Source organism: Macrobrachium nipponense, chromosome 14 (genome assembly GCF_015104395.2).
Source record: "Macrobrachium nipponense isolate FS-2020 chromosome 14, ASM1510439v2, whole genome shotgun sequence".
Taxonomy (NCBI): Eukaryota; Metazoa; Arthropoda; class Malacostraca; order Decapoda; family Palaemonidae; genus Macrobrachium; species Macrobrachium nipponense.
Window position 1 is genome coordinate 53772656 of NC_087207.1, and position 27036 is coordinate 53799691.

At 37.5% G+C, this 27036-nt stretch overlaps 1 protein-coding gene and 1 long non-coding RNA gene across 2 annotated transcripts in view; one reads left to right on the forward strand and one right to left on the reverse strand.

Annotated features, from left to right (window-relative positions):
- Positions 1-27036, forward strand: part of LOC135226502 (uncharacterized) — an 87444-nt gene that overhangs the window by 56039 nt on the left and 4369 nt on the right. The window contains exons 2-3 of the mRNA XM_064266121.1: positions 11993-12045; positions 25835-26010. Of these exons, the coding sequence (XP_064122191.1) occupies positions 11995-12045; positions 25835-26010 (227 nt within the window). The 5' untranslated portion in view covers positions 11993-11994. The remainder of the gene's footprint in view (positions 1-11992; positions 12046-25834; positions 26011-27036) is intronic.
- Positions 1957-20702, reverse strand: LOC135226503 (uncharacterized). The gene is made up of 3 exons (XR_010317238.1): positions 20016-20702; positions 3444-3564; positions 1957-2801 (listed from the first exon to the last, which is right to left on the reverse strand). It is a non-coding gene; the product is annotated as an uncharacterized LOC135226503 (long non-coding RNA).

Here is a 27036-nt window from a genome sequence, read left to right on the forward strand (position 1 = left end):
ATCATCTTTGTAGCGTAGCATTTCATTCCTACTTCATTTCAATTTTTCTATGCAGTCGATAAAGATATTCCAAAGACTTTTTAAAAAAAAAGTGTCATCCATTCAAAAACATCTCGACAGCAAAGGCGAGAGGTCCTCGGATCAAATTAAACAAAAAGTGGACCCAGTCTGTTGGCCCAAATAAAGATCCAACAAGTGAACCTTTAATAAGAATTATATATAGGAAAAAAAAAAAAAGTAATTTGTATGCTGATCGCGCCAAAAGCAGATACCTTTTTTTTTCGGGGGTAGGGTGGGTTTGGTATTGGTAAATATGGTCCGCTCTCACAAATTATGATCGTAATAGCCAAACTGCCTTACCCGACTATACGATTAGAAGAGATTTCCGGATATCTTATTAATTTGGTCACCTAACTCGTTCGTTGCCTGTATAACCAAAGAATTTTATAAGGGATTTTTGAAGCAAGATTCTGCACTTTTATAATTATTTTGACCGAGTTTTTCCTTACACAAATATATTTAGTCAAAATTAACCATTTTTTTCTGCTGATGCAAGTTGAATTAAATTATCAATCAGGCACAAGGCCTTGATGCCATAAATGCTCAGAAGTTACAGATTTCACTTAGTATTTTTTCTATTACACAGGAGGTCTTCACTAACGGGGTCCCCTCCCCTCAAAAAAAAAATAAATAAAAAAATAAAAAAAAAAAAAAAAAAAAAAACCCCTACTCTTGCCCTAAAAAAAAAAAATCATAGTCTGAAGTTTGCGACACCTGTAGTAATCTATGGAAATGGCTATAAACTAGTTTAGTTTTGTTTTGGTCATGCCTTTATTTGCAACCTGCAGGGGAAGTTACCAGTTTCCCGACTCTAGAATGGTTATATGACCTCCCTCAATGTTTAAACACTTCAGTTTCAATTTTACCTTCCTACTTTAGCGCGTACACTCCAGTATCTTCAGAAAGAGGAGTCCACGCTGCCCAGTATTACGCATAAGTGCTGTTAGCTTCAGCTCTCCAAAACTTTTAAAACCTTAAGGCCTGTCCACACTAGCGGGCATGCACGTCGGGCATTTCCAGCCGTTTATATTCTCTCTCGCTTCTGAAGCAGTTACCAGACAATCTCATCGTTCTGGCTCCATACTCTGCCAGTCAGTACAGTGAAAAAGTGTTATGGGAACAGCGTTTGCCTGCCGGGCAGTGCCCAGCAGTGTGGACAGGACCTTAAGGCATGTCCACATGACCGGGCCTGATCGGCGGACCTCCCCTCTAAAGGTGCTTTCACACAGTCGAACAATGTCCGACGGACAAACATTGTTACCAATTAACAATTGTCTACCTGTCTTTGCCTTGTGAGCAGAGTAAAAACAGTGGTATACAACCTCATCTGGTACCACTGTTTGTTGCCAGATCTACTTCCATCGTTTCAACGCTTATGACGTCATCCTGCTTCGCCTATGATATGGTAACAATGATTGTCCGTCGGACATTGTTCGACCGTGTGAACGCACCTTAAATCACACTTGACGGGCAAACAGTCAATTTGCCCGATGGTTCTTGTAGCAAAATCACCATTGTGGTGCCCGATGGCTTCTTTTTCATCACACACAAAGCAATCATCATGCTACACAATATGTTTATCGTACTGCACTGAACACACTACTGGCATCGTCGGGCACCCCCGCCCACCTCTCCATCGCCTCACCCGTGTGGACAACATTCACGCGTAAGCCCAGCCCGCCAGAATTTGCCAGTCAACCCCCAGAGTCCCAGACCACGCCGATCAGGCCCGCTCGTCTGGACAGGCCTTTAGACCCACCCAACAGCCTACTTGTATTCCTGGGTAGCAAGTTCCGGCAATTCTACAGAACTTCCCACCGAGAAGTTATTAAAAGTATTGACTGAATATAGATAAGGATGGGTGTATATGATTAAGTACATTGTCAATGTTGTTTACGTATAATATCGCCGAAGGCCTGGTATACTAAATGCACGCCCCGCTAAGCTATCAAGTTATTAGTCTGGTTTTGCATAGCCTATTGCATTGACAACTTTTGCCGAATGCCTAAACAAATTAGTTAAGGATTAATTAAATCCTGGTAACTTAAGTCACTCGTAATAACAGAAACCAGACTGCTATCCTTTGCATTGGTTCAGGCTAACTAGATTATGGCCAGTATAGTCGTTACTAATTTACTGTACTTTATTCTGCTCTGTCAACTTCAAAACTGGTTTCCACACAACCGAGAGACTGTTACTAACTGTAATTACTTACTGTAATTACTCATTCCCGAAATCCCAACCATTTCCTGACTTATACATCGGCAATTAAGGTTATTACTTATCTATTGCTTTATTGAACTGTTCAAACTGTTTACTGAACTCTTGGTTTAAAATAAAACTAAAAGTTGCAGGAACAACCCTCTGACTTATTTCCATTAATTCAAGAATTTAAAAGACTAAAACCAAGACATATTTATCCCAACATTTTCTCTTCATCCTCTGGCGTGTTCCAAGAACACTCAATTACCGTAATACACCCCTTTGATTATGATCGGGGAGTAGGGGGGTAAAAATAGTACCATTATTGTTTTTAAAGGCAAATTGAAGAAATGCTTTAGTCTAGGCGAAATTTGTTTTTATTTCACTAAATAACACCCTCTTATACAAAAAAGCCAGCAGATCAGTTTCATCAATAATCACCTTTTTTCAAAATTATGTTCAAAGTGTCCCAGCCATTCTTCAACATTCCTGCGGCTTTTGAGTACGCCGAGGGGTGAACTCACTACTCTGAATGTATCCTGTAGATAAAAAGCTACATAAGAAACTAAAGGCAGGTACGTTAAAAAAATTTACAAAACTGCCAAGTTATAAAAGTCATTGGAAAAAAAGTTACTAATTTTCGAAACTAAATATGTATACGCGACACTTCATAACCAAAAAAGGGACTTAAGGACAAGTCTATACACTTTAGGAAAAAATAAAATTACAATTATTAAATATGAAGAGGCTCTGAAATACAAACCAGCAAATTACAAAAACCCACAACGAAATATAACAAAAGTCGTCCCTTTATTTCATTACTATTCCAGTCACTGACCATTAAAGTCTAACACATTAATAACAAACTATAGCAGGGCCTTAAAATTCTTCCAGGAATATTTAAAAGTTCAAAATTGATAAATGAAAAATGTAGGGCCCTAAAATAATTCCATGAACTTTTAAAAGTTAATAATTGATAAGTGAAAAATGTCCGGCAGATTAATTAGAAGTATTGTAAAAATAAAGACTGCTACGACACCACAGCTAACATAGCGGGGCCCAAAGACCCCGCTACGAAAGCAGTGTGTCACCCCCACCCTTTCAAGGGCGCCGCCCCTGAAAGGGTCGGGGGTTGCAACAAAATGAACTTATGTAATTAAAGTAAAAAAAAAAAAACTTACATGGTTTCGTCCAAGTAGTTTCTTAGTGATTACGTACTTACTGTTAAAATATTTAACTTACAAAGTGACACAAACCGTAGAGGATAAAAGTTTCTACGTCCGATGATTTAAGCAAGACCTCCTGAAATAAAAAGGACGTTCATCAGTGGGGGTACGTAGAAGGAACCGAACGAGATACCCAGGAATATCAAAACTATACAACAATAAACAGAAGTGAAGTTACAAGGTTTAAGAGCAACAATATTCCAGGAATCCAGATCATCAAGTGAACACTCCTGTTCAATAGCGATAACACCCAACAACATAAAATCAATAAACAACATTAACCTTCCAAGATAAACGAAGACTCTGAAACCAAAGCCGTCAAGAAAATGGTAAGATCGTAGCACTTCTTAACTATATAATGATCCATGAAACACCAACTTCCATGTCGATCGCCATAACGCTGCTATGCTAGCACCGGCTCACTTTAAAAGCTTAGAGTAAAACTGGCAGTGAAGTTAGCTTAACTTAGCTGCTGCTATCGTTACTTGCCAAGGATGGGAGACTAGGAATAGAAAACGGTAAGATGCTTCGCGGGCAAGGACGCTAAAAAATACATATTTATTAAACGCTAGCTTCGAGATATTCATTTTTATCTTTGGACCAACGTGATTAGAGGAAATTATTATTATTATTATTATTATTATTATTATTATTATATTATTATTATTATTATTACATTAAAAAGGGCAAAACAGAGGAGATAGTAACGAAAAGACCGTTTCCCAGAAGACGTTCACAGTAGCTTTCATTCTTCATCTTCCCCACTTCGCTTTGCTTTTGTCATTTCCTCAAGCCTGGGCTACATAACAGGATCGAGACGCCCGCTCCATCGGCCTCTGCCCGTGGTATAGTAACATTGTTGAGCGGCCAAGAAGGGTGCGAATTCTTCGGCATGCTTCATCAACGATTTATTCGTACTCTCTGTACCCTCTCTCTCTCTCTCTCTACATCTTCGCTCAAATAGATTATACTCTATTTAGCTCTTATCTTTCCTCTCTCTTTTTACCCTTTATCTTCGCTCAAGTATAATAATCCCCCTCTCTCCTATATGTTCGCTTAATTAGAATAATCTCTCTCTGTCTCTCTCTCTCTCTCCTATGTGTTCGCTCTATTAGAATAATCTCTCTCTCTCTCTCTCTCTCTCCTATATGTTCGCTCAATTAGAATAATATCTCTCTCTCTCTCTCTCTCTCTCTCTCTCTCTCTCTCCTCCCTCCCTCCTATATGTTCGCTCAATTAGAATAATCTCTCTGTCTCTCTCTCTCTCCTATATGTTCGCTCAATTAGAATAATCTCTCTCTTTCTCTCTCCTATATGCTCGCTCAATGAGAATAATTTCTCTTTCTATCTCTCTCCTATATGCTCGCTCAATTAGAATAATCTCTCTCTCTCTCTTTCTTTCTCTCCTATATGTTTGCTCAATTAGAATAATCTCTCTCTCTATCTCTCTCCTATATGTTCGCTCAATTAGAATAATTTCTTTCTCTCTCTCTCTCTCTCTCTCTCTCTCTCTCTCTCTCTCTCTATATGTTCGCTCTTATAATAATTCGCTCAATAGAATCTCTCTCTCTCTCTCTCTCTCTCCTATATGTTCGCTCAATTAGAATAATCTCTCTCTCTCTCTCTCTCTCTCTCTCTCTCTCTCTCTCTCTCTCTCTCAAATCTCATGGCCCGATGGGATTCATCCAAGAGAAATTGAAGAGTTAAAAGAGGAGATGGTTCTTCACCTATCTAAACGCTACAGAAAAACAGTAGAACACGAAAGGCATCTACAGGATGGAAACTAGGTAATGTGCCCCCAGTTTAAAAAAAAAAGAAAAAAATCCAAGAGAAGAGTCAGGAAATTATAGACCTGTCCGTCTAACGTCGGTCCCTTGTAAGATTTTTGAGTCTATAATTGCAGAACAAAGTGTGGATCACATGGAAAGAAACAACCTGTTGTTAAACAGTCAACACGGCTTCAGACAAAACAGATCCTGCCTATCAAACCTCTTGGAGTTTTTCCATAACATGCTTGGTATTTATGACAGTAGTAGTCCAATAGATATACTCTACTTAGATTTGCAAAACGACTTTGACTAAAGTTCCACACAAGAAACTAATGACAAAAGTTAGAGCTTTAGAATTGTAGGAGAAACAGCTGACTGGATCGAAGACTGGCTAACTAATAGAAAACAGAGTCGTAATAAACTATGAAGAATCAAAATGAGCAGATGTGACAAGCGGAGTTCCTCAGGGTTCTGTCTTTGGGCCTGCTCTTGTTTTTTATTTATATTAATGACATTGATGTAGGATTAACTAGCAGGATAGCCAGATTTGCAGACGACGCCAAACTAGATGTAAATGCAGCAGACCCAGAGACAGTAGAAAGTTTAAGAAATGATCTAAAGAAAATAGGAGAGTGGTCAAAAAGATGGCAAATGCATTTTAACCTGGATGAGTGTAAAGTGTTACAAATAGGAACAAACAACCCTCATGCCAACTACATACTGCTTGGGAATGACATAGACAGTGTAGAACAAGAAGAGGACCTTGGAGTCATTATTACCAAGGACTCAAAATCCACAAAACAGTACATAAAAGCTGAAAAGAAGGCACAGAAACTAGTGGGATACATAAAGAGGCAGTTCAAATGCAGAAACAAGAAAACAGTGCTGCAGCTCTACACATCAATAGTTAGATCTCATCTTGAATATGCAATACAGTTTTGGTCACCAACACTAAGAAAGGACACAAATAGATTAGAAAGGGTACAAGCAAGAGCCGCAAAGTTAATTCCATCCATCAAGCAAATAGGTTACCAAAGCCAACTAGAGAGCCTGAACATGTATGGCTTAGAAACACGACAATTACGGGGACAACTAATAGAAAAATCCAAAATACTGAAAGGCATAACTAAAAGTAGACAGTAACCTATTTACGTTAAACGAAAACCAGACAAGAAATAATGGATGGAAACAAGAATTGAAGAGATACAACACATCCCACTGTGGGAACTTCTTCACATACAAGATATGTGATGCATGGAATAAACGGCCACCAGAAGTTGTAAACAGCAACAGTGTGAAAGAGTTTAAAAGAAAGCTAGACAAAATCATCAGGACACTGTGATTGAACGGTAAAACCTGCTCCTAGAAATAAGTGAGCACACGATGTCTCCTCGGATGGACTAACAAGTCTTTGAGACATCCTAATCCTTGTAACTCTCTTTCTCTCTCTCTATCCTATATATATTCGCTCGATTAGAATAATCTCTCTCTCTCTCTTTCTCCGATAGCGATATACTCTTTCCCAGAGGGAATAGGGTAGACTGCACATTTCGGAAGAGAGAGAGAGAGAGGAGAGAGAGAGAGAGAGAGAGGAGCGTGGGCATACACACTTTGATAGACAGGCACAGGGGCGTATTATTCCTTCATGAGAGAGAGAGAGAGAGAGAGAGAGAGAGAGAGAGAGAGAGAGAATCAGGGCAAAGGACCCTCCAACCTTGTAATTGCCGGATCTATTGTTAGCAAAACCAGGCCTAATTCATCTTACCCCGTCCCCCCACCCCCCCCCCCCCAAACCCAACACCACACCCTCCTTTGGAGGAACTATTATTCCCCTCCAAGTCCCTCCCGGCACACCCCCCCTACTCTCGCGGCACTGCCCCCCCCCCCCCCCCTCTCTCTCTCTCTGGTCCCATCTTCTCGTCCCGGATTTTGGTGGTTTGACCACCTTCAGACTTCAGTCCCCTTTTAGGCCTGACCATGCCCCCATGGGTGGCTTCGGCCGCTGCTGGCGAGATCACCCGGTGAGTAGTACTGGGCATGGCCGAATTCTCGAAAGTGAATGCCACGATCACAGCTCCCCGTGCCCTGAGAATGCCCCCATCCGCGTCGATCGGCCCTGCCTCTCCTTGGAACGGATTAGGATGTCCCTGGGTTTTGGATGAATCGTACCCACGGAATGAAAAGATACGGATGAGAAACTGTCGTAGAGAGAGAGAGAGAGAGAGAGAGAGTTACAAGGAGTTACAAGGATTAGGATGTCTCAAAGACTTGTTAGTCCATCCTAAGGGGAAACATCTTGTGCTCATTTATCTCTGGGAGCAGGTTTTACTGTTCATTCACAGTGTCCTCCTAATGATTTTGTCTAACTTTCTTTTAAACTCTTCCACACTGTTGCTGTTTACAACTTCTTTCTGGTGGCAGTTTATTCCATGTGTCGCATATCTTGTATGTGAAGAAGTTCTCACAATGGGATGTGTTGTATCTCTTCATTCTAGTTTCCATCAATTATTTCTTGTCTGGTTTACGTTTAAAATGTCTTAATGATTTGTTTAGCTTTCTTTTAAAACTCTTCCACACTGTTGCTGTTTACAACTTCGGGTGGCAGTTTATTCCACGCGTCGCATGTCTTGTATGTAAAGAAGTTCCCACATGGGATGTATTACACCTATAATCTCAAGTATCGAAGTACAAGGAAAGGAAATTATAAATAAAAAAAAAAAATGGAGGAAAAAATAGACAGAATATTTCCTCACTTTCGTGAATCGTGTCAGTACTGTGACTACAACCGACCGACCGGCTGCGCATGCGCAGCAGCTGCTGTCTGGACAGGATACTTAAACGGATGTGGCTCATCTTCTCCTTCTTTCCGTGACCCTCACGAATCTCCATACTCACTCACTCCTTCGGCCTCAATCGTGGCACGCCGTACCCAGTATCACCCCTCGTAACCTCACTCCTCCTACCCTCACGCTAATACCTTATGGCTCCGACCTCTGCAGCGTAACTTCCGTAATCAACTTATGAACTGACTGGTTTGTACTCGATTCTCAGTTATTATCATTATTATTATTATTATTATTATTATTATTATTATTATTATTATTATTATTATTATTGGTGGCAGTTGTTTTCTTTTCATTCTTGAAAAATTTATTGATATGAATAAATTTTCAGTTCTAATAATAATAATAATAATAATAATAATAATAATAATAACATTAATGATAATAATAATAACATCTGTACGTCTGTAATTATTATATTTGGTGAAGAATGTTTTTCTTAATTACAGAGAAGTTGAGTGGACTTAAAAATGGTAAGTTATCAGAGTTTTTTTTTCGAATAATAATAATAATAATAATAATAATAATAATAATAATAATAATAATAATAATAATAATAATAATAATAATAATAATACTCGTCTTTTGAGAAAATCGACAACGGGGTTCTCCAGTAAAAAGCGGAAATCCATTGAGATATTTCTCTCTGAAATCAATACCATCTTGGCAGACTATCATCAGCAGCGTCCTGAACTTAGCAACCTTCAGAGCAGGGTGGTGTGGGGGGGGGGGGGGGGGTATGTCGGGCGTGGAGTGTGTTTGTGGGGGTAGGGCTGGGCAGGGGGGGAGGGGATGTTAGTGAACATTTTATTCACTCGAGAGATCTGGTTTCAGGCAACTGGTAAATATTTGTAAACGAAGTTGGCTACCGGGCATTAGAACGAGTTTCTACGGTCTGTTGCAAGTTCCTAATACTAGCTAATTTTTTTTTTTGTGGGGGCCAGGTGGGCTGGCCTGCAGGAGCTAGCAGTCGTAGCAGTATTACCATCATTGCTAGTATAGCCCACTGCCATTGGATACTCTCTGTTGGTCACCTGACCAAGCAGTGATCAGACCCGATGCTACTTAACTTCATGTTGTGACAAATGTATATTACTGTTTATAACTTGATTAATTAAATGATCAAAGTACTGAAGTTTATTTCTGTTTTTTTTATGAAAGATTAATGACATTGTTAATGTACATCTTTTGAAGGATGTAAGAATATATTACAAAGGAAAGACGGGAGAATAATTAGCTTGAATTTCAAAACAACAACAGGATGAACTGATGATCCCAATAATTGCAACAAGAAAAACATAAATGGAGAAACAAATCCGTAGTTATGTAAATGCACATATATTTAAGTTTAAAACTTCAAGAATAGCTTTCGGGAAGCTGTCATTAAAGTTTTAAACTTAACTATATGTACATTTACATAACTGTGGATTTTTTTCTCCATTTGAAGACTCGTGCTACTATGAGGATTTTAAAAAAGACAATTATTATGACAACAAAATGATATACGACGTGCTCTCCCTCCCCCACCCCGCCTCTCTCTCTCTCTCAAAGTATAACTGGTATTTCCTTTGAAAGAGCATCGTATCTTCGAAAATGCTTTACAGAATTAAGACGCAAAATAACTTACGGTTACATAATGAAAATGTTCTTTAATACGAACTAGCGAATAACTACAGCTCATACAGACATACCAATTAAACATAAGAGTCTCCCGGCGAGTCAGGTCAGTATACACAAGACTGAACTTGCCCTTGCTAAAAAAAAAAAACACGAAATCATTAAAATACTGATAAAGGATTAAGTAAATAGAGAAAGAGACATCAGCTGGACTCAAGCCGTGATGCCAAATCTCGAGACACGTGAAAGACCCTCCTTATTGTTGCATTGAGAGAGAGAGAGAGAGAGAGAGAGAGAGAGAGAGAGAGAGAGAGAAATTGGTTTAATGATTTAAAAGTCATAATGGGTCAATAATTACGACGCGAAAAACTGTCATTTGCATCATTAGCGTGACTGATTGATATTTTGATGAGTGTGTGGTGGGTAGTCTTAATTGACCTCGAAGATAATGTAATAGTATATATATATATATATATATATATATATATATATATATATATATATATATATATATATATGTATATATATACACTATATATACGTATACATATATATAGATAAGCCTTTATTTTGAAGGCGTGTTAAACTTTACCTACCTGGAAAGAGATGCAAAGAATGTGGTAGCGCGGGCATGAATCCCTCCTTACTGGGCGTCGCCTCTCTCTCTCTCTCTCTCTCTCATACCAATATGAGTTCTCTACCTAATATTGGATTCCTTCTCCAATCTCTTGAAACATCCAGTAAAGAGCGACAAGGATGAACCATTTTATTGGCAGTGGTAGAACTTTTACATTCTGTTACAGAACTTATCTCATTTCTAGAGTTGGTTGTGGTCATTACAAAACAAGGCGTGATCCTACCTCCAGCTTACTTTGGGGACGCGTGCTGAAATCTATGGTCAAATAGAGTGTCGTTTCACCAATTGAATATTGAAATAAATGCGCTATATTTTATTAGAAATCATTGTTCTGTGCCGTTTAACATGCACAATTTTTATTTTTTACATTTTTCATTCTCATAAATAAATCATAAATAATATACTATCCTAAAATTCCTGTATCTTTAACTCAACGTGAAACATCCTTTTCAGATCTTTTTAGGCTCTTCCATAGACCTTTCCTAGCCCCCGAACGAAAACAGTAAGGGCCAGAATAACAACAACAACAACTCCCCGAGTAAGCGATAATGAGGCGAGTGGCGGTTGTGACCGGTGTTTTCTCGGGAGCGATAAAATGACAGCGGCGAACGCACCCTATAAACATTGCTTTAATGCCATACACTCGATCCCTACATTCAAGAGCCTTGAAGACACGCCACATATTACACTGAAGACTGTGAGGTTCTCTGTCTATAATTCCTGTTGTTATGTCAGGGCTGAAACGACTGATGAGATAATTGAATGATTTCTCTTTGTTTCTGTTTTGAACAGGAGTCATTCTCTCCTTTTGCATCAGGGTTGGTAAATTATTAAATCACACTGATTTAATCAAGTGATTAAATCATTGATTTTTTCATTAAAAAATCATGATTTTTAAAATTTTAAAAAATTTTTAAATTTGAAAGCAAACAAATGGAAAAAATATGGTTTGGAGCTTAATAAAAACTTACGCATAACTGTGCTGCATCTTTTTATTTTGATATAAAAAACATTGGAAGCACATACTTTAGGCCAAAACTGTCATACAATACATTTTGAGGAAAGAAAGGATTGAAAAAACAGCTAACAAATAAAAAAAAATAGAACAAAATAAAATAAATAAAAAATAAAATAAATCACTTATTTATTTATTTATTTATTTTTTAAATAAAAAACTCACCAACCCTGTCTTGAATGCTTGGATCATTATACCATTTCTCTCGTGAAAGTAATTATTCCCATTTTTTAACTTTGGGAGAAATTGATTCTTTATCATTTTGTGTAGAACGATAATGATCGTTTTTTTCTTTCTTTTAAATCTTCATTTGAAAACCTTTATGGACAGAGTCAACAGTCGGCAGAAAATAAACCCAAATAAGCTCCAAATATAAACCAACAACTTCAAAGAGACAAGTTATGGGGAAAAGTGATAAATGTAGATAAAATACAATGGATACACGTGAAATTCAGGAGACACCAGTTGAAATAATATTTAATTTGCAGAACACCGACTCTTTCCATCTGCATTTCGCAGGAGACCGATTCTGTATCATTTCTCTCGAATTGGAAGGTAACGGATCATTCTTTCTAATTCCAGTTTCCAGGAAATTAACGCATTCTCTCTTGTTCCTTTTGCAGACATGCTGTGGGCCGTCAGTGTCTTCTTAATACTTCTCTTGCTACCTCTGAAGGTGAGTCCTCCTACCCCACCCCACGCCCAACCACCTAACATTGAACCCCCCCCCCCTAAAAAAAAAAAAAAAAAAAAAAAAAAAACAAAAAAAAAAAAAAAAAAAAAACGAAATCCTGCGTCTTAACCATTACGTACTATTTAGTGGCTTTCTTATGTGCAGTATCACAGTTCGTAAATACTTTTTATATACTATATAGCAGTGGGTTTTCTATCCACGGAAAAGGCCTAAAGATAACTCCAGGATCTTCCCACGAGAGTCTGCGAAATTGTTCTTCGGGGGACGACAGACAGACAGACAGATGAAGGATTGAACGATCCTTCACATCAGCGTCTTCCATTCAATTAATTGCCGAGAGACAAGGGGTCAGTTCTCTCCCCATCCCTTTTCTTTCTCTCTCTGTCCTGCAATCATAACACGCACGCACATTATATATATATATATATATATATATATATATATATATATATATATATATATATCGTATATATATACAAGGTGTCCATAAAGTCCCAGCACCATTACAAGTATTTGTTTATCTTAATGGTCCTGGGACTTATGGACATCCCTGTATATATATATATATATATATATATATATATATAATATATATATTATATATATGTATATATATATATATATATATATATATATATAATTATCCACATCGAACCGTGATCCATTTCTATATTCAATTCAAGCTACAAATATGTCCTTTAATATCTAAATTCACTTTACCTCAAATGATATCCATTTTCATATATGTACGAAGGGGATATATTGATAATAATTTCGTCCCCCCATGGGATCGAACCACCTGTCCAAATGGACAGGGATGAAATCAGGACAGTCTAGAGTGACCGCTATTCCAATCAGCCAACAGAGACGCTATAAGTTCATATCGATTCTGAACCTTACAAATCAGTCCCCGCATCTGGCGATTGCTTTCGTAATTCGAATCGATATGGAAACCCCGTCATACCATGTTATCCAATTGTCGAGGCGTTTGGACAGCAACGTAGAGCCTTTTGTTATAAAATAATTATCACTCGAAACCGCTGATCCATTTATAATATCAATTCAAGCTACAAATGTCCTTTAATTATCTAAATTCACTTTTACCTCCAAAACCAAATGATATTATTTTCATATATGTAACCGAAGGGGAATTTTTTAATTGATTAATAATTTCGTCCCCCCAATGGGATCGAACCACCGTCCAAAGATGGACCAGGGATGAAATCAGGACAGTCAAGTGAACGCTATCCAATCAGCCAACAGATAACGCTATAAGTTCTAATCGATTCTGACCTTGACAAATCACCCTCGATCTGGATGCTTTCGTAATTAGAATCGAAATATGGAACCCCGGTCTACCATGTTATCCAAATTCGAAGGCGTTTGACAGCCACGTAGCCTTTTGTTATAAATAACATTATCACAAATCGAACCGTGATCCATTTATATATCAATTCAAGCTACAAATCGTCCTTTAATATCTAAATTCAACTTTCACCTCCCAAAATGGATATATTTTCATATCATGGTACCGAAGGGGAACTTTTTTCTTAAATTGAATTAATAATTTCGTCCCCCCATGGGATCGAACCACCGTCCAAATGGACAGGGCGGATGAAATCAGGACAGTCAGTGACGCTATACCAATCAGCCAAACAGGGGAGACGCTATAAGTTCATATCGATTCTGACCTTACAAATCACCCTCGATCTGGATTTGCTTTCCGTAATTAGAATCGATATGGAAACCCCACCGTCTTACCATGTTATCCAATTCGAGCGTTTCTTGACAGCACGTAGCCCTTTTGTTATAAAATAATTATCAAATATCGAAACCGTGATCCATTTCTAGTATCAATTCAAGCATAAACAAATTGTCCTTTAATATCTAAATTCACTTTACCCTCCCAAATGATATATTTTCTAATATGTACCGAAGGGGAATTTTTGTTAATTGATAATAATTTCGTTCCCCCCAATGGGGCTCGAAACCACCGTCCAAATGGACAGGGATGAAATCAGGACAGTCCAGTGACGCTATCCAATCAGCCAACAGAGGACGCTATAAGTCATTGTATCGCTTCTGACCTTACAAATCACCCTCGATCTGGGATTGTTTTGGCACCCTTTTTCGTAATTAGAATCGATATGGAACCCCGTTTTTTTTTTTTTTCTTACCATGCTTATCCCAAATTCGGAGCAGGTTTTGGACCAGCACGTAGCCTTTTGTTATTTAAATAATTAATTCATCAATCGAACCGTGATCCCAATTCTAATTTATATATCAATTTCAAGCTACAAATGTCCTTTAATATCTAAAATTCACTTCCTTTACCTCCCAAACCAATGATCTATTTTCATGTTATATGGTACCGAAGGGGAATTTTTTAATTGATAATAATTTCGTCCCCCTCCATTGGGATCAGAACCACCGTCCCAAATGGGACAGGGATGAAATTCAGGACAGTCAGTGACACTATCCAATCAGGCCAAAGAGGACGCTATAAGTTCATATCGATTCTGACCTTACAAATCACCCTCGATCTGGATGCTTTCGTAATTAGAATCGATATGGAACCCCGTCTACCATGTTATCCAATTCGAGCGTTTGACAGCACGTAGCCTTTTGTTATAAATAATTATCACATCGAACCGTGATCCATTTATATATCAATTCAAGCTACAAATGTCCTTTAATATCTAAATTCACTTTACCTCCCAAATGATATATTTTCATATATGTACCGAAGGGGAATTTTTTAATTGATAATAATTTCGTCCCCCCATGGGATCGAACCACCGTCCAAATGGACAGGGATGAAATCAGGACAGTCAGTGACGCTATCCAATCAGCCAACAGAGACGCTATAAGTTCATATCGATTCTGACCTTACAAATCACCCTCGATCTGGATGCTTTCGTAATTAGAATCGATATGGAACCCCGTCTACCATGTTATCCAATTCGAGCGTTTGACAGCACGTAGCCTTTTGTTATAAATAATTATCACATCGAACCGTGATCCATTTATATATCAATTCAAGCTACAAATGTCCTTTAATATCTAAACTTCACTTTACCTCCCAAATGATATATTTTCATATATGTACCGAAGGGGAATTTTTTAATTGATAATAATTTCGTCCCCCCATGGGATCGAACCACCGTCCAAATGGACAGGGATGAAATCAGGACAGTCAGTGACGCTATCCAATCAGCCAACAGAGACGCTATAAGTTCATATCGATTCTGACCTTACAAATCACCCTCGATCTGGATGCTTTCGTAATTAGAATCGATATGGAACCCCGTCTACCATGTTATCCAATTCGAGCGTTTGACAGCACGTAGCCTTTTGTTATAAATAATTATCACATCGAACCGTGATCCATTTATATATCAATTCAAGTTACAAAAGGCTACGTGCTGTCAAACGCTCGAATTGGATAACATGGTAGACGGGGTTCCATATCGATTCTAATTACGAAAGCATCCAGATCGAGGGTGATTTGTAAGGTCAGAATCGATATGAACTTATTAGGCGTCTCTGTTGGTCTGATTGGGATAGCGTCAACTGACTGTCCTGATTTTTCTCCCATGTCCATTTGGACCGGTGGTTTCGATCCCATTGGGGGGGACGAAAATTATTTAACTCAATTAAAAATTCCCCTTCGGTACATATATGAAAAATATAATTCATTTGGGAGGTAAAGTAAAAATGAATTTAGATATTAAAGGACATTTGTAGCTTGAATTGATATATAAAATGGATCACGGTTCGATGTGATAATTATTTATTTAACAAAAAGGCTACGTGCTGTCAAACGCGTCGAATTGGTGAATATGGTAGACGGGGTTCCATATCGATTCTAATTACGAAAGCATCCAGATCGAGGGTGATTGTAAGGTCAGAACTCGATATGAACTCATATAGCGTCTCTGTTGGCTGATTGGATAGCGTCACTGACTGTCCTGATTTCATCCCTGTCCATTTGGACGGTGGTTCGATCCCATGGGGGGACGAAATTATTATCAATTAAAAAATTCCCCTTCGGTACATATATGAAAATATATCATTTGGGAGGTAAAGTGAATTTAGATATTAAAGGACATTTGTAGCTTGAATTGATATATATATATATATATATATATATATACTATATCATATATAGGGTAGTTACATACAGGGTGGTCCAAAATAAAGTCCCAGGACCAAATTACGAGTATTTATTTATCGTAATGGTACTGGGACTTTATGGACACCTGTATGTGTTATATATATACTAGGGTGTCTATAAAGTCCCAGGACCATTACAAGTATTTGTTTATCGTAATGGTCCTGGGACTTTATGGACACCCTGATATATATATATATATCTATATATATATATATATATATATAAAATATATATATATATATATATATCTATATGACACCTACACGCCCCCCATCACATTCAGCCTTTTAGACTCAAACCATCATCTTCGATTCTGGACACGGAGACGAAATTCGGTATGACACTCGTTGCTTCTTGACGTCATCTACGTGGTGCGAAATAGCTCTCTCTCTCTCTCTCTCTCTCTCCTCTCTCTCTCTCTCTCTCTCCGCGCATGGCAATCAACCCAGAGTTACGTCATAGGGAAGATGTCATTCCCCAAATGAAGCGATTCGGTTAGAAAGACGATTTTTGTCAGTTTGCTTAGTCTTTGTTTATTTTTTTTTTTTAAATCCCAGTGAATAATATAATCATTTTTTCTGTGTCACTGCCATAAAAAAATTATCGTAACGGTATTATGGAAGGCAGTCGAGCTAATTATCTTAATATTGTCTAAATTTAAAAAAACTGATAATTATTATTATCATATTTTCAAGCTTAAATCTTAAAATTGTTTTTTGTAAACCGGGATGAAAATAATAAATTGAAATTCCTATGTTTTAAGTTTTAAGGTTAACACTACAACATTAAAATTATAGAAGTTTCGAATTCATAAGATGTAAATCAGCCAAGATTTATCATCTTATCGTTTAAAGTTCATAAACTTTTGTAACCAGAGTTTCAGACCAAGACGAGAAGCTGGAATCCATATGTTTTTTCACAAACCAAGTTTATGATTTTTAAACTTCAAACTACGTGTTTTTTTTTTCTTATAAACTGAGATTTAAATTTATACGTTTTAAATTTACAGGTGTCATTTCTTCTTCTTCTTCTTCTCTATCATGGCGGATTTTAGTCATGACGTTTTGACCAAAAATTTATCGGGCCATCTGCCTATTCCAGCTCCACCCCTATCACTCCTAACCCCTGCCACGCACACACACACGTGCGCACGCACCTAAAAAGAGTATAATGGACAAAAGAATAAAAAAAAATGAATAAATAAAAACCCACCTTGCTTATTAGGCAATACCTATGCTAAGAGAGATATACCCCCGCTTCTGGTGTTGCTAAAAAACAAAGGTCCAACAACTGCTGCTTCAGGATCTCAGATCTGCCAAGTCACCGCGAGTCTTCTTTCAGTGCCCCGATGCGCTTCTTACTTATCCCCTTTTATGGTTTATCTTCTATCGAGGAGGAAACTGGAAATTTATGGCTTGGTCGAGCAGTAGAGTCAGTCTTATGGCTGCACTCTTCGGGGATTTGTTTTGGTGGGGCCACCTGGTCACAACGAGACCTGAGGAGGCAACAGTTTCGAGTGCGAGTGACTTGGAGTAAGAGTTTGAAGACTGTAGTAGATGTTGCTGTACATAGTGGGTCTCCTTAGGGTTTCTTTACTCGCTGTTAGACAAGTAAAGAGTCCAGCTTTGAGCTCAAAGTCAAATATGACGTGTGCCTAACCCCCTTAGTATCAAAGTAGAGTGGGCTTATCATAAGGCTCAAAGTCAAATCGTACCACACCTATAATCTAAGTCACAAAGTCCCCAAAAAAACGCAACGGTCTTATCTCTGGGCACAGTCATATAATGCGCCTAGCCAGTCCAAAATCCAAAACACTAATTAGGCCTATCTTCGGGCGTGAAGTCTAGCAATAGACCTCTTTTTAGTCTTTGAAGCCCAATAAAGCAACGGTCCTAACTCTGGGCACAAAGTCAAATAATGCGCTTATCCACGGTCTAAAATCCAAAACACTAATTGGCCTATCTTTGGGCGCGAAGTCTAGACCTCCTCTTAGTCTTGAAGCCCAATAAAGCAATGGGCTTATCTTTGGGCACAAAGTCAAATAATGCGCTTATCCACGGTCTAAAATCCAAAACACTAATTGGCCTATATCTTTGGGCGTGAAGTCAAGCAAAAGACCTCTTCTTAGCACTAGCTTGAAGCCCAATAAGGCAATGGCCATAACTTTGGGCACAAAGTCAAATAACGCCGCTATCCTAGGTCTCAAATCCTAAATGCACTATATAGACCTATCTTTGGGCGTGGAGTCAAGTATTCCACTTATTCTTAGCCCAAAACCCCAATAAAGTAATGGTCCTCTCTTCGGGCTCAAGTCGAATAGTAACAACGAATGCAACAACCCAAAGTGACGACGATATAAGAGAAAACATTTCACATATCGCAAAAGAATGCGCTCGGTTTCGGCGTAAGAGAAGCCGCCTCTGGAAGGAGACTGCCAACGTAACTGCGTCACACAAGACCAGGAATGCAAAAATGTCCAGTGAGACAATCTATTCAGTGACGGTTGGCTGGACGCTGAAAGCTCTCTTGTTATGCCATTGATTTTGTGCTGGGTATTAAATGCAATTTGGTCCAAGGGCGGAGAAGCCTGCAGATTCCAACCGGAATTTCTTCCTCACGTTTACCCCTTCTGGAACGAGCTGTTTTTTGAAGCTCTGTTCTGCAACGTTCGCTGTCAGCTTACCCAGCTCCAGGACATTCTATTAATATTGGTAAAAATGCTATGGGTATTGCATGCAACAAAAATATATATAGAAAACAAACAAAATTATTGGCAAAGGACAGGTTACTGGCATAAAGAAAAGTTCCGGGCGCAAAAACAGTATTGAATCTGACGTCCTTTTTGTCTACGGAAGTTGGCCAGTGTACAGAGGTCAATCCATATTATTGCTTTTATTCCAGGTCAATCCATATTATTGCTTTTATTCCCTTTCACACCTTACTAGCACAACTTCAGAAAACCTACAGATGAGGATTATCCCCAAATATAATAATAATAAGAATAATAGGTAACCAAACACATCTCCCCCTCCCTCTCCCCTACCCCTTTTGTCTTAGGGTGGTCTTACAGGAATGTTGAACAGTTAAATTAAAATGATACACGTTCAGTGATTGCAAAGTCATTCTGCCAGAGTATAGCAACTTCCAATATGACGAATGTTTCAATATTCTCATATATTTTGTACATGTCAAACTACCAATCCCAATTTGGGCCTCCAAGCTGAAAAACCAGAGCAAATTCAGAATGAGAAGAAAAAGATGAATAAATGAGGCAGATAAGATCAAGGTTGGTTAAAAACTAAATAATTCGAGAAGGTTACTTAGATACAACGACCGGGCAGTTTGGACAAGGTCAAAATATCTCGTTTATTTATTTATTTTTTTTATCGGGTTATTTTCGAGAACTCGTGACTTGGCTGAAACCGAAAAACAAATTCCCAGCAACAGAAAATGCAACGTAGAGACCACAAGCGATTTTAAATTTCCCTTTTTCCCTCTTTATTTCTCTCGAAGACGTGAAAGCAAGCGCTTGCTCGAAGTGAGATCGATACGTGTCATTTTACTTCGAGACTTTGTCATCTCGTTTCGTTCATGGCTGATTTCACTTGGGGTGGGGGGGGAGGTTTGATCGCGTTCAGTGAAGTTGGTCTGACTGAGAGCTTTCTGATCAAATCGAGCTCATTTCCGTACGAACCTAAATCACTTGAGTTGAAAAGCTGTTGAAATGCTATTGATAACAACGACTCGAAACCACGACAGAGATATAATCACTTACCCTAATTAACCCAACCGAGTGGGCTACCAGTTGAGTAACAGTTAAACAGACGTATCAACCAACATTCCAAACGGAGCAGCCAGCCACGCACTGAACAGATTCAACAGAACAAAACAACATCGGCGAAACCTAGCTTGTTTACACTTTACATCCGCTTGCTCCTTCTTCGCCACCCTCTTCTTCTTCTTGTATGAGGCGTACAGGAAGCTCTGCCGTCTAGACTTGCCAAAGAGTATGCCATAATTGCCAAACAGTTACTTGTTTATTGACGTGAATAGCCGTCGTCCATAAAAAAATACTGACAAGGGGAATGGAGGCTTATTATCAAGACGTCGTTTCTTACAGCCTTCCTGGCGTACTTTGGATTGCTGGCGAGACATGGCGTATCGTATGAGGGAGAGAGAGAGAGAGAGAGCTAGCTTACTTCCTCCAACTTATTGGGATACCTGAGAGAGAGAGAGAGAGAGAGCTGGCTTACTTCCTCCAGCTTGTTGGGATGCCTGGGATAGATAATGGACAGAGAGGATGAACTTTAAAAAAGACCTTTTATCTCTGTTCCTCCTTAATTTTGTCTGGCCAACGGTAGCTATCAGTGCTACTGCCTTCATTTGGGATATAATTTAATTCAGCTTTTGTTTACACGGCACGAGGCAGTTATAGGCGCTTTGTTTTTAATTAAGGTAATTAATTAAGATAATTGGATTTCCTGGCTTTATTTTCAATGCAGAGTTCTTCTGGGTTTAATTGAAACTATCTCGAAGTCAAACGAAGCTAGGCTGATGTTATATTTTCATCAGATATCCAGGAAAGTTTGTGATGGAAGTCAATATAATTTTTGTGGAAGAACGAATGATTACACTGTAAGGAAGTACAGAATCCGGATGCAGACCCACAATTATTTTCATCACATTTTCCTTTTTTTTTTTAACCTCTACATTTTCCGTCCTCGTTGTATTTTAAAAATTTCTTCGACTTGAAAACTTTCGACGCCAAAATTTAATCTTAACACTCCAGTAAAATAATAAAAAATAAAAAATTCGACTTCAGATACTCGAATGAAACAGGTTTTATATTTCCCCCAAAAGAGAAAGAATTTCCGAAATTCCTTTGAGGTGAGCTGGAGTTTTTTTTTACTTATTTATTTATTTTTTTTTTTTTTTTTTTTTTTGCGTAGATTCCCAGCCATTTCTAACTGAAGAAAATAAATTCCACTTATTTCAAAGTCCCTTGTGTCAATGGATATTTCTTATATTCTTACAACGGGTACTAGAGTTGCGCTTGTCTTTGGGCTAAAAAAAAAAAAATCTTTGTATTGAAGATAATAAACTTACCCCGTTACCTTTGTTATAATTATTATTCAGGAAAAAAAACACCGATTCATATATATAATAAACCATTTGGGTAAAAAAAGATATGGTGTTCATAAGATACGAACAACAGAAGATAACTGAATACAGAGAGATCTGTAATTTGAAAAAAGAAAATATCAGTGTACAGATAAGCAAAGAAATGGATAAGAATATAAATGAATGATCGAGATACCAGGTGAATTGTTTTTTTAGGCAAGCAATGCATTGCAAAAGAATAGACGGTTTTTCTTTGGAATTAGAATATAAAAAGTAAAATTGAAAAAAAGGTCATATGTGTACTTTTAGGCTGAAAAGAACGAGAAAAAAAAATAGATTAGATTAATGTTCTTAGCACGAAATATGTTGCATTCGAATACTTGCTCATCAATACAAATACAATTAATACAAATCCAAAATACAAAAAAGGTGATAAAAATAACAGGTTTCTAGCGAAAACATAAATCTTTTTCATGTCAGTCGTTTAAAATATATGGAATTTAATATTCTCAAATTTGAAAGCGCTGGATATCAATGTAAAAAAAATCTGTCAGTTATCTCGGAGAAATTTCGGAAAGAAATTCTGCCTCCTTACGAGAAACAAAACCTGTTCCATTCGAGTATCTGGAGTCGAGAGTCCATTTTTGTTTCCATGTTTTACTGGAGTGTATAAAAAAAAGGCCTCCTAGCCGTTTATATAAGAAAGCGTACGATAAGTTTTTTTTCTTTTCTTTCAGAAAACTGTAGTCACTCTGTGGAACTATTTTGATTAAAGGTTTTGATAATTATTCTTATGACTGTACTTTAGAAACGTCTCTGAAAGCACTTTGATTCAATTACAACTGTTTTCTTTATTATTATTATTATTATTATTATTACTAGCAATTTACCAATCCTTACTAAAGCATATTCATCTGCTGCTTCATATAAGTGACTCGCTAGTGTTTTTTAACTTTTCTTTTCCAAATGATAAGTCATAATGTATACAGAAATTATGCATGATAAATTCGTAAAGTAACTAAGTCTACGGGTATAACCAGCCCCGTTTCACGAGCAGAACCAGCTCCGTTTCAGGGAATCCCTTCTCACCCCCACCCCCTTCGGAGGGGGGCGGGGAGGTAGGATGAAACGCCATTATAAACCATCTTAGGGGTCCCCACTATTACCCTGCCAAGTTTCATGCCCATCGGACCAGCCGTTTGGCCGTGATTGAATGACAGACGGACGGATAGACATAACGCTCATTATGGTATAGTAAGATTACTAAATCCAGAACATAAACCACTCATATGAAACAACCCCACAGGGGCCATTGACTTGAAATTCAGGCTTCCAAAGAAAATGGCGTTTATCCGAAGGCATTTACGAGAGAAAATAGCAAATACAGAAAGAAGAGATCAGCTATTAGGAAAAAAAAAGATAGAATAATTGATTTGCAAAAAAAAAAAAAAAAAAAAAAAAAAAAAAAAAAAAAAGATTAATAGAAACAGAAAAAAATGAGCAGAGGACAAGGTAAATTGTTTTAGGGCAGTAATGCATTGTTGTTTGTTTGTTTGTTTGTATGGTGTTTTTACGTTGCATGGAGCCAGTGGTTATCCAGCAACGGGAACAACGGCTTGACGTGCCTTCCGAACCACGGCGAGAGTGAACTGCTCTCACCAGAAATACACATATCTCACACCTCAGTGGAATGCCCGAGAATCGAACTCTCGGCCACTGAGGTGGCAGGTCAAGACCATACTGATCACGCCACTGAGGCACTTTATTGCATCGTTGCATCTCCGCTTGTAACTGTCGAAGATCCAATTGCACAACAACAACAACATCCTCAGGGAGGACTGTAGGAGAACAACGCACAGCGATTGCACTGTCGCAATATGCAACAAGCGCAGGTCGACTCTCAGAGTAAACAAACGAGCAGAGAATTCCGCATAGCTGAGTTATGATGAGTCATGGGTGAATCCGGAATGAATACATTAAATGCATTCTAATGCGGGTTGCCAAAGATTCGTGTTACTCTGTACGTCTTGCCACAAAAAAAAAAAAAAAAAAAAAAAAAAAAAAATCTGCAGAGTTGAATTTTGTGAGCAAATATTCACACATATGGAATTTTTTTTGCATGGAACTTTCCTGTTAAAAAAAATATACACACACACACACACATACACACACACACACACACACACACACACACATATATATATATATATATATATATATATATATATATATATATATATATATTAAAAAATCTGCAGAGTTGAATTTTGTGAGCAAATATTCACACTATAATACTTTTTTTGCATGGATCGTTCCTGTTAAATATATATATTATATATATTATTCTATATATATATATATATAATATATAATATATGATATATATAGATATCCCCATATATATATATATATATATATATATATATATATATATATATATATATATATATATATATATATATATATATATTATTTAGGGGACGTTTTTCCACTTAATATTTTTCAATTTGCTTTTATCTCAGTATGTTTTTATCGAAAAGCAAATTTTGATTTGCTAATTTTTTCTTTCTTTTTTTGGTCATAACGGAATATTCTTTTAAAACTCTAAATATTCTAAAGACGTTTAAACTGATTCACAATTAGGAATTCCATTTTCTTATGGCGTAATTCAATTGTTAATCATACTACTTTAGAGATATTTCAATTCATAAACAAATGACTTAGCTTTTTTCATGATAGTTTCCGTGAAACATAATTTATGGAAGATATTCCATAAAAAAAACAATGAAGCTGAGAATAAGATAATTCGGTTCTAAGAAAGAAGTTTGAAGATATTTTCAGAGAGAGAGAGAGAGAGAGAGAGAGAGAGAGAGAGAGAGAGAAATGTTGCTTTTCAAGAAAAGTTCCTTATTAACAAACAGCACTTTGCGGACATCTTAAGCAATGAAGATATGATTTTCACTTCGTGGAATGTTAAAAAAAATCATGAAAACTAAAAGCAATATTTTGAGGACGCTTGAGTGATCAACAACAGCAGTATACTAAGGACATTTTAACTGACATATAAATAGAGTAGTTTTGCGGACATTTCGGGATATTTTAAGGACATTTCAAGACATTCTTTCCTCTCGTCTTGGAAACATCGCGAATTGCCAAAACCTGAGTTGGAAACTTAATTACGAAATCACTGTCGCGGGAAGTACTTCAGATATTAAGAAAACCACCAGGGAAAAAGTATTGAGGTTTACGAGAGAGAGAGAGAGAGAGTGAGAGATAGAGAGAGAGAGAGAGAGAGAGAGAGAGAGAGAGACTGCCCCCCAAAAGTACATTAATCGAGAGAACCCAAACAAATTTGTGACCACCGTAAGGAAAAATGTATTGAGGTTTAGAGAGAGAGAGAGAGAGAGAGAGAGAGAGAGAGAGAGAGAGAGAGAGAGATCACTTCTCCTGGAAGATCGCTGGAAGGATTCATGACGACTGGAATGGTTCTATGAGTGTTGCGGTGAGCTGAGCTCTGGGTCCCGGAACTTCTGTTAATTTGTGATCATGCGTGAACCCACTGCCGGATGCCGTCCTCTCTCTCTCTCTCTCGTACCGGGCCGAGTACGTATTCTCCCGATTTGTCTGGATCATTCAGTCGAATGTCTGTTCTACGCATCGAATTCTTGCAATTGAGATGGCTATTACATTGTATTACCTTGGTCTTCTCTCTCTCTCTCTCTCTCTCTCTCTCTCTCCTCTCTCTCTGCTTTATTTTCTTATTATTTATTTTCCTGCTTGCTTGGAATCTGACGGGGAAGGTAACAACCACACCCATTCTCTCTCTCTCTCTCTCTCTTCTCTCTCTCTCTCTCTCTACACGTACTTGGTATTCTCCTGGTGTCTATTTTGGTAAGCTTTGTTCTGTGTATGTGTGTGTGTGTGTGTGTTTTGTTACATTATCATTGTGTGTCTGCATAGAGTCCAAGCCAATTTGTGATGGTGTATAGCTTCTCTCTCTCTCTCTCTCTCTCATCAAGCATAACTTGGCAATGCAACTGAAATTATCGTTGCGTGGCATTGCAAGAAATGGCATACACATGTCATGACCTCAAGAACACGGGCAAACAGATGTTGCCCGCAATACGTGTAGCTAGTCTCACAAATTGCTTGCGCTGTGTATGCGCTTGTATATTCATTCACACACAAAATCGCCACACACACACACACAAACATATACAAAGGGGTCTTGCAATCTAGTGGTGATGATGCCTATATTGCCGGTGACAAGACCTGGGTTCGATCGTAAGGCGAGGTAGAACGATTCAAACTCATCTTCCAAATCTCACTGTAGTACTATACATCTACTGACCTAAACGGTAAACTCTGTAGGCTACCTGGTTGTTATTTGACAATGTTCTCTCTCTCTCTCTCTCTCTCTCTCTCTCTCTCTCGTTAATATACTAACTGTTCTCTACCCGTCCTACATTTCAGGAATGCACAGGCGCCTCTTTCAGAGGCCTACTGTCGTCATTAGCCGAGACCATGGAGCAGAGCCGAGAGTCCGCACAACACGCCTCTGCCCTGAAGAACTTCCGGAGTTTCTCTTGCACGCAGAGGAAAGACGGACTTTACCCTGACCTCTCTTCAGAGTGCTCCTCTTATTACAGGTATGAGGTTATTATTATCACCATTATCATTAGTAGTAGTAGTAGTAGTAGTAGTAGTAGTTAGTACTAATGAAGAAACTGAAATCATGAAAAAGGTTCATCTATATGTAACGTAATGGCATGACGGTTCTAAGAAATTATTGTTAATAGTCACTAAAATGGTGAAGAAACCCACAGTGATATATATATATATATATATATATATATGATATATATCTATATATATATATATATAATTAAATGTTTTTTTATTATTTAATATATATTATATATCACTGTGGGTTTCTTCACCATTTTAGTGACTATTAACAATAATTTTTCTTAGAACCGTCATGCCATTACGTTACAAATATAGATGAACCTTTTTCATGATTTCAGTTCTTCATTAGTACTACTACTACTACTACTACTACTAATATTAAGTCCTTCAAGTATATGAAGATTAGTCTCCTTTTTTTTTGTTATTTCTCAGTGCTACAAAACTACTACTATATAATATAATGGTTGAATATATACTATATATATATATATATATATATATATATATATATATATATATATATATATAAATCACATTATTATTAATATTTAGTAGTAGTTGTTTTAGCACTCTGGGAAGAAATAAAAAAAAAGGAAAAAAAAAGGAGACTAATCTTCATATACTTGAAGGACGAGACCTTTCTGATAAATGCAATTTATATTTGGTAAACAACACATCCTCAACAATTGTTATAATGAAACAATTCAAAACGTTGCGTTTCTAAACAGAATTTCCATAACACTAAAAATCAATTTTGGTTTAAATGATAAAATTACATTACCGCAAAAAAAAAAAAAATCTAGATGAATGTCTTTTTTTAATAATATATTTCCAGACTTATCTTTCACTTTTCATTACAAAGTTGCCTTCAAGAATTTATGTAAACATCACAGCCAAACTATGGAGGCATCTGGCAACCCTTCAGGCACTGTCGTCATTCAATACAGCTTTGACATTTTCGTAAACGTGCTTTGTGTCACGTGTTT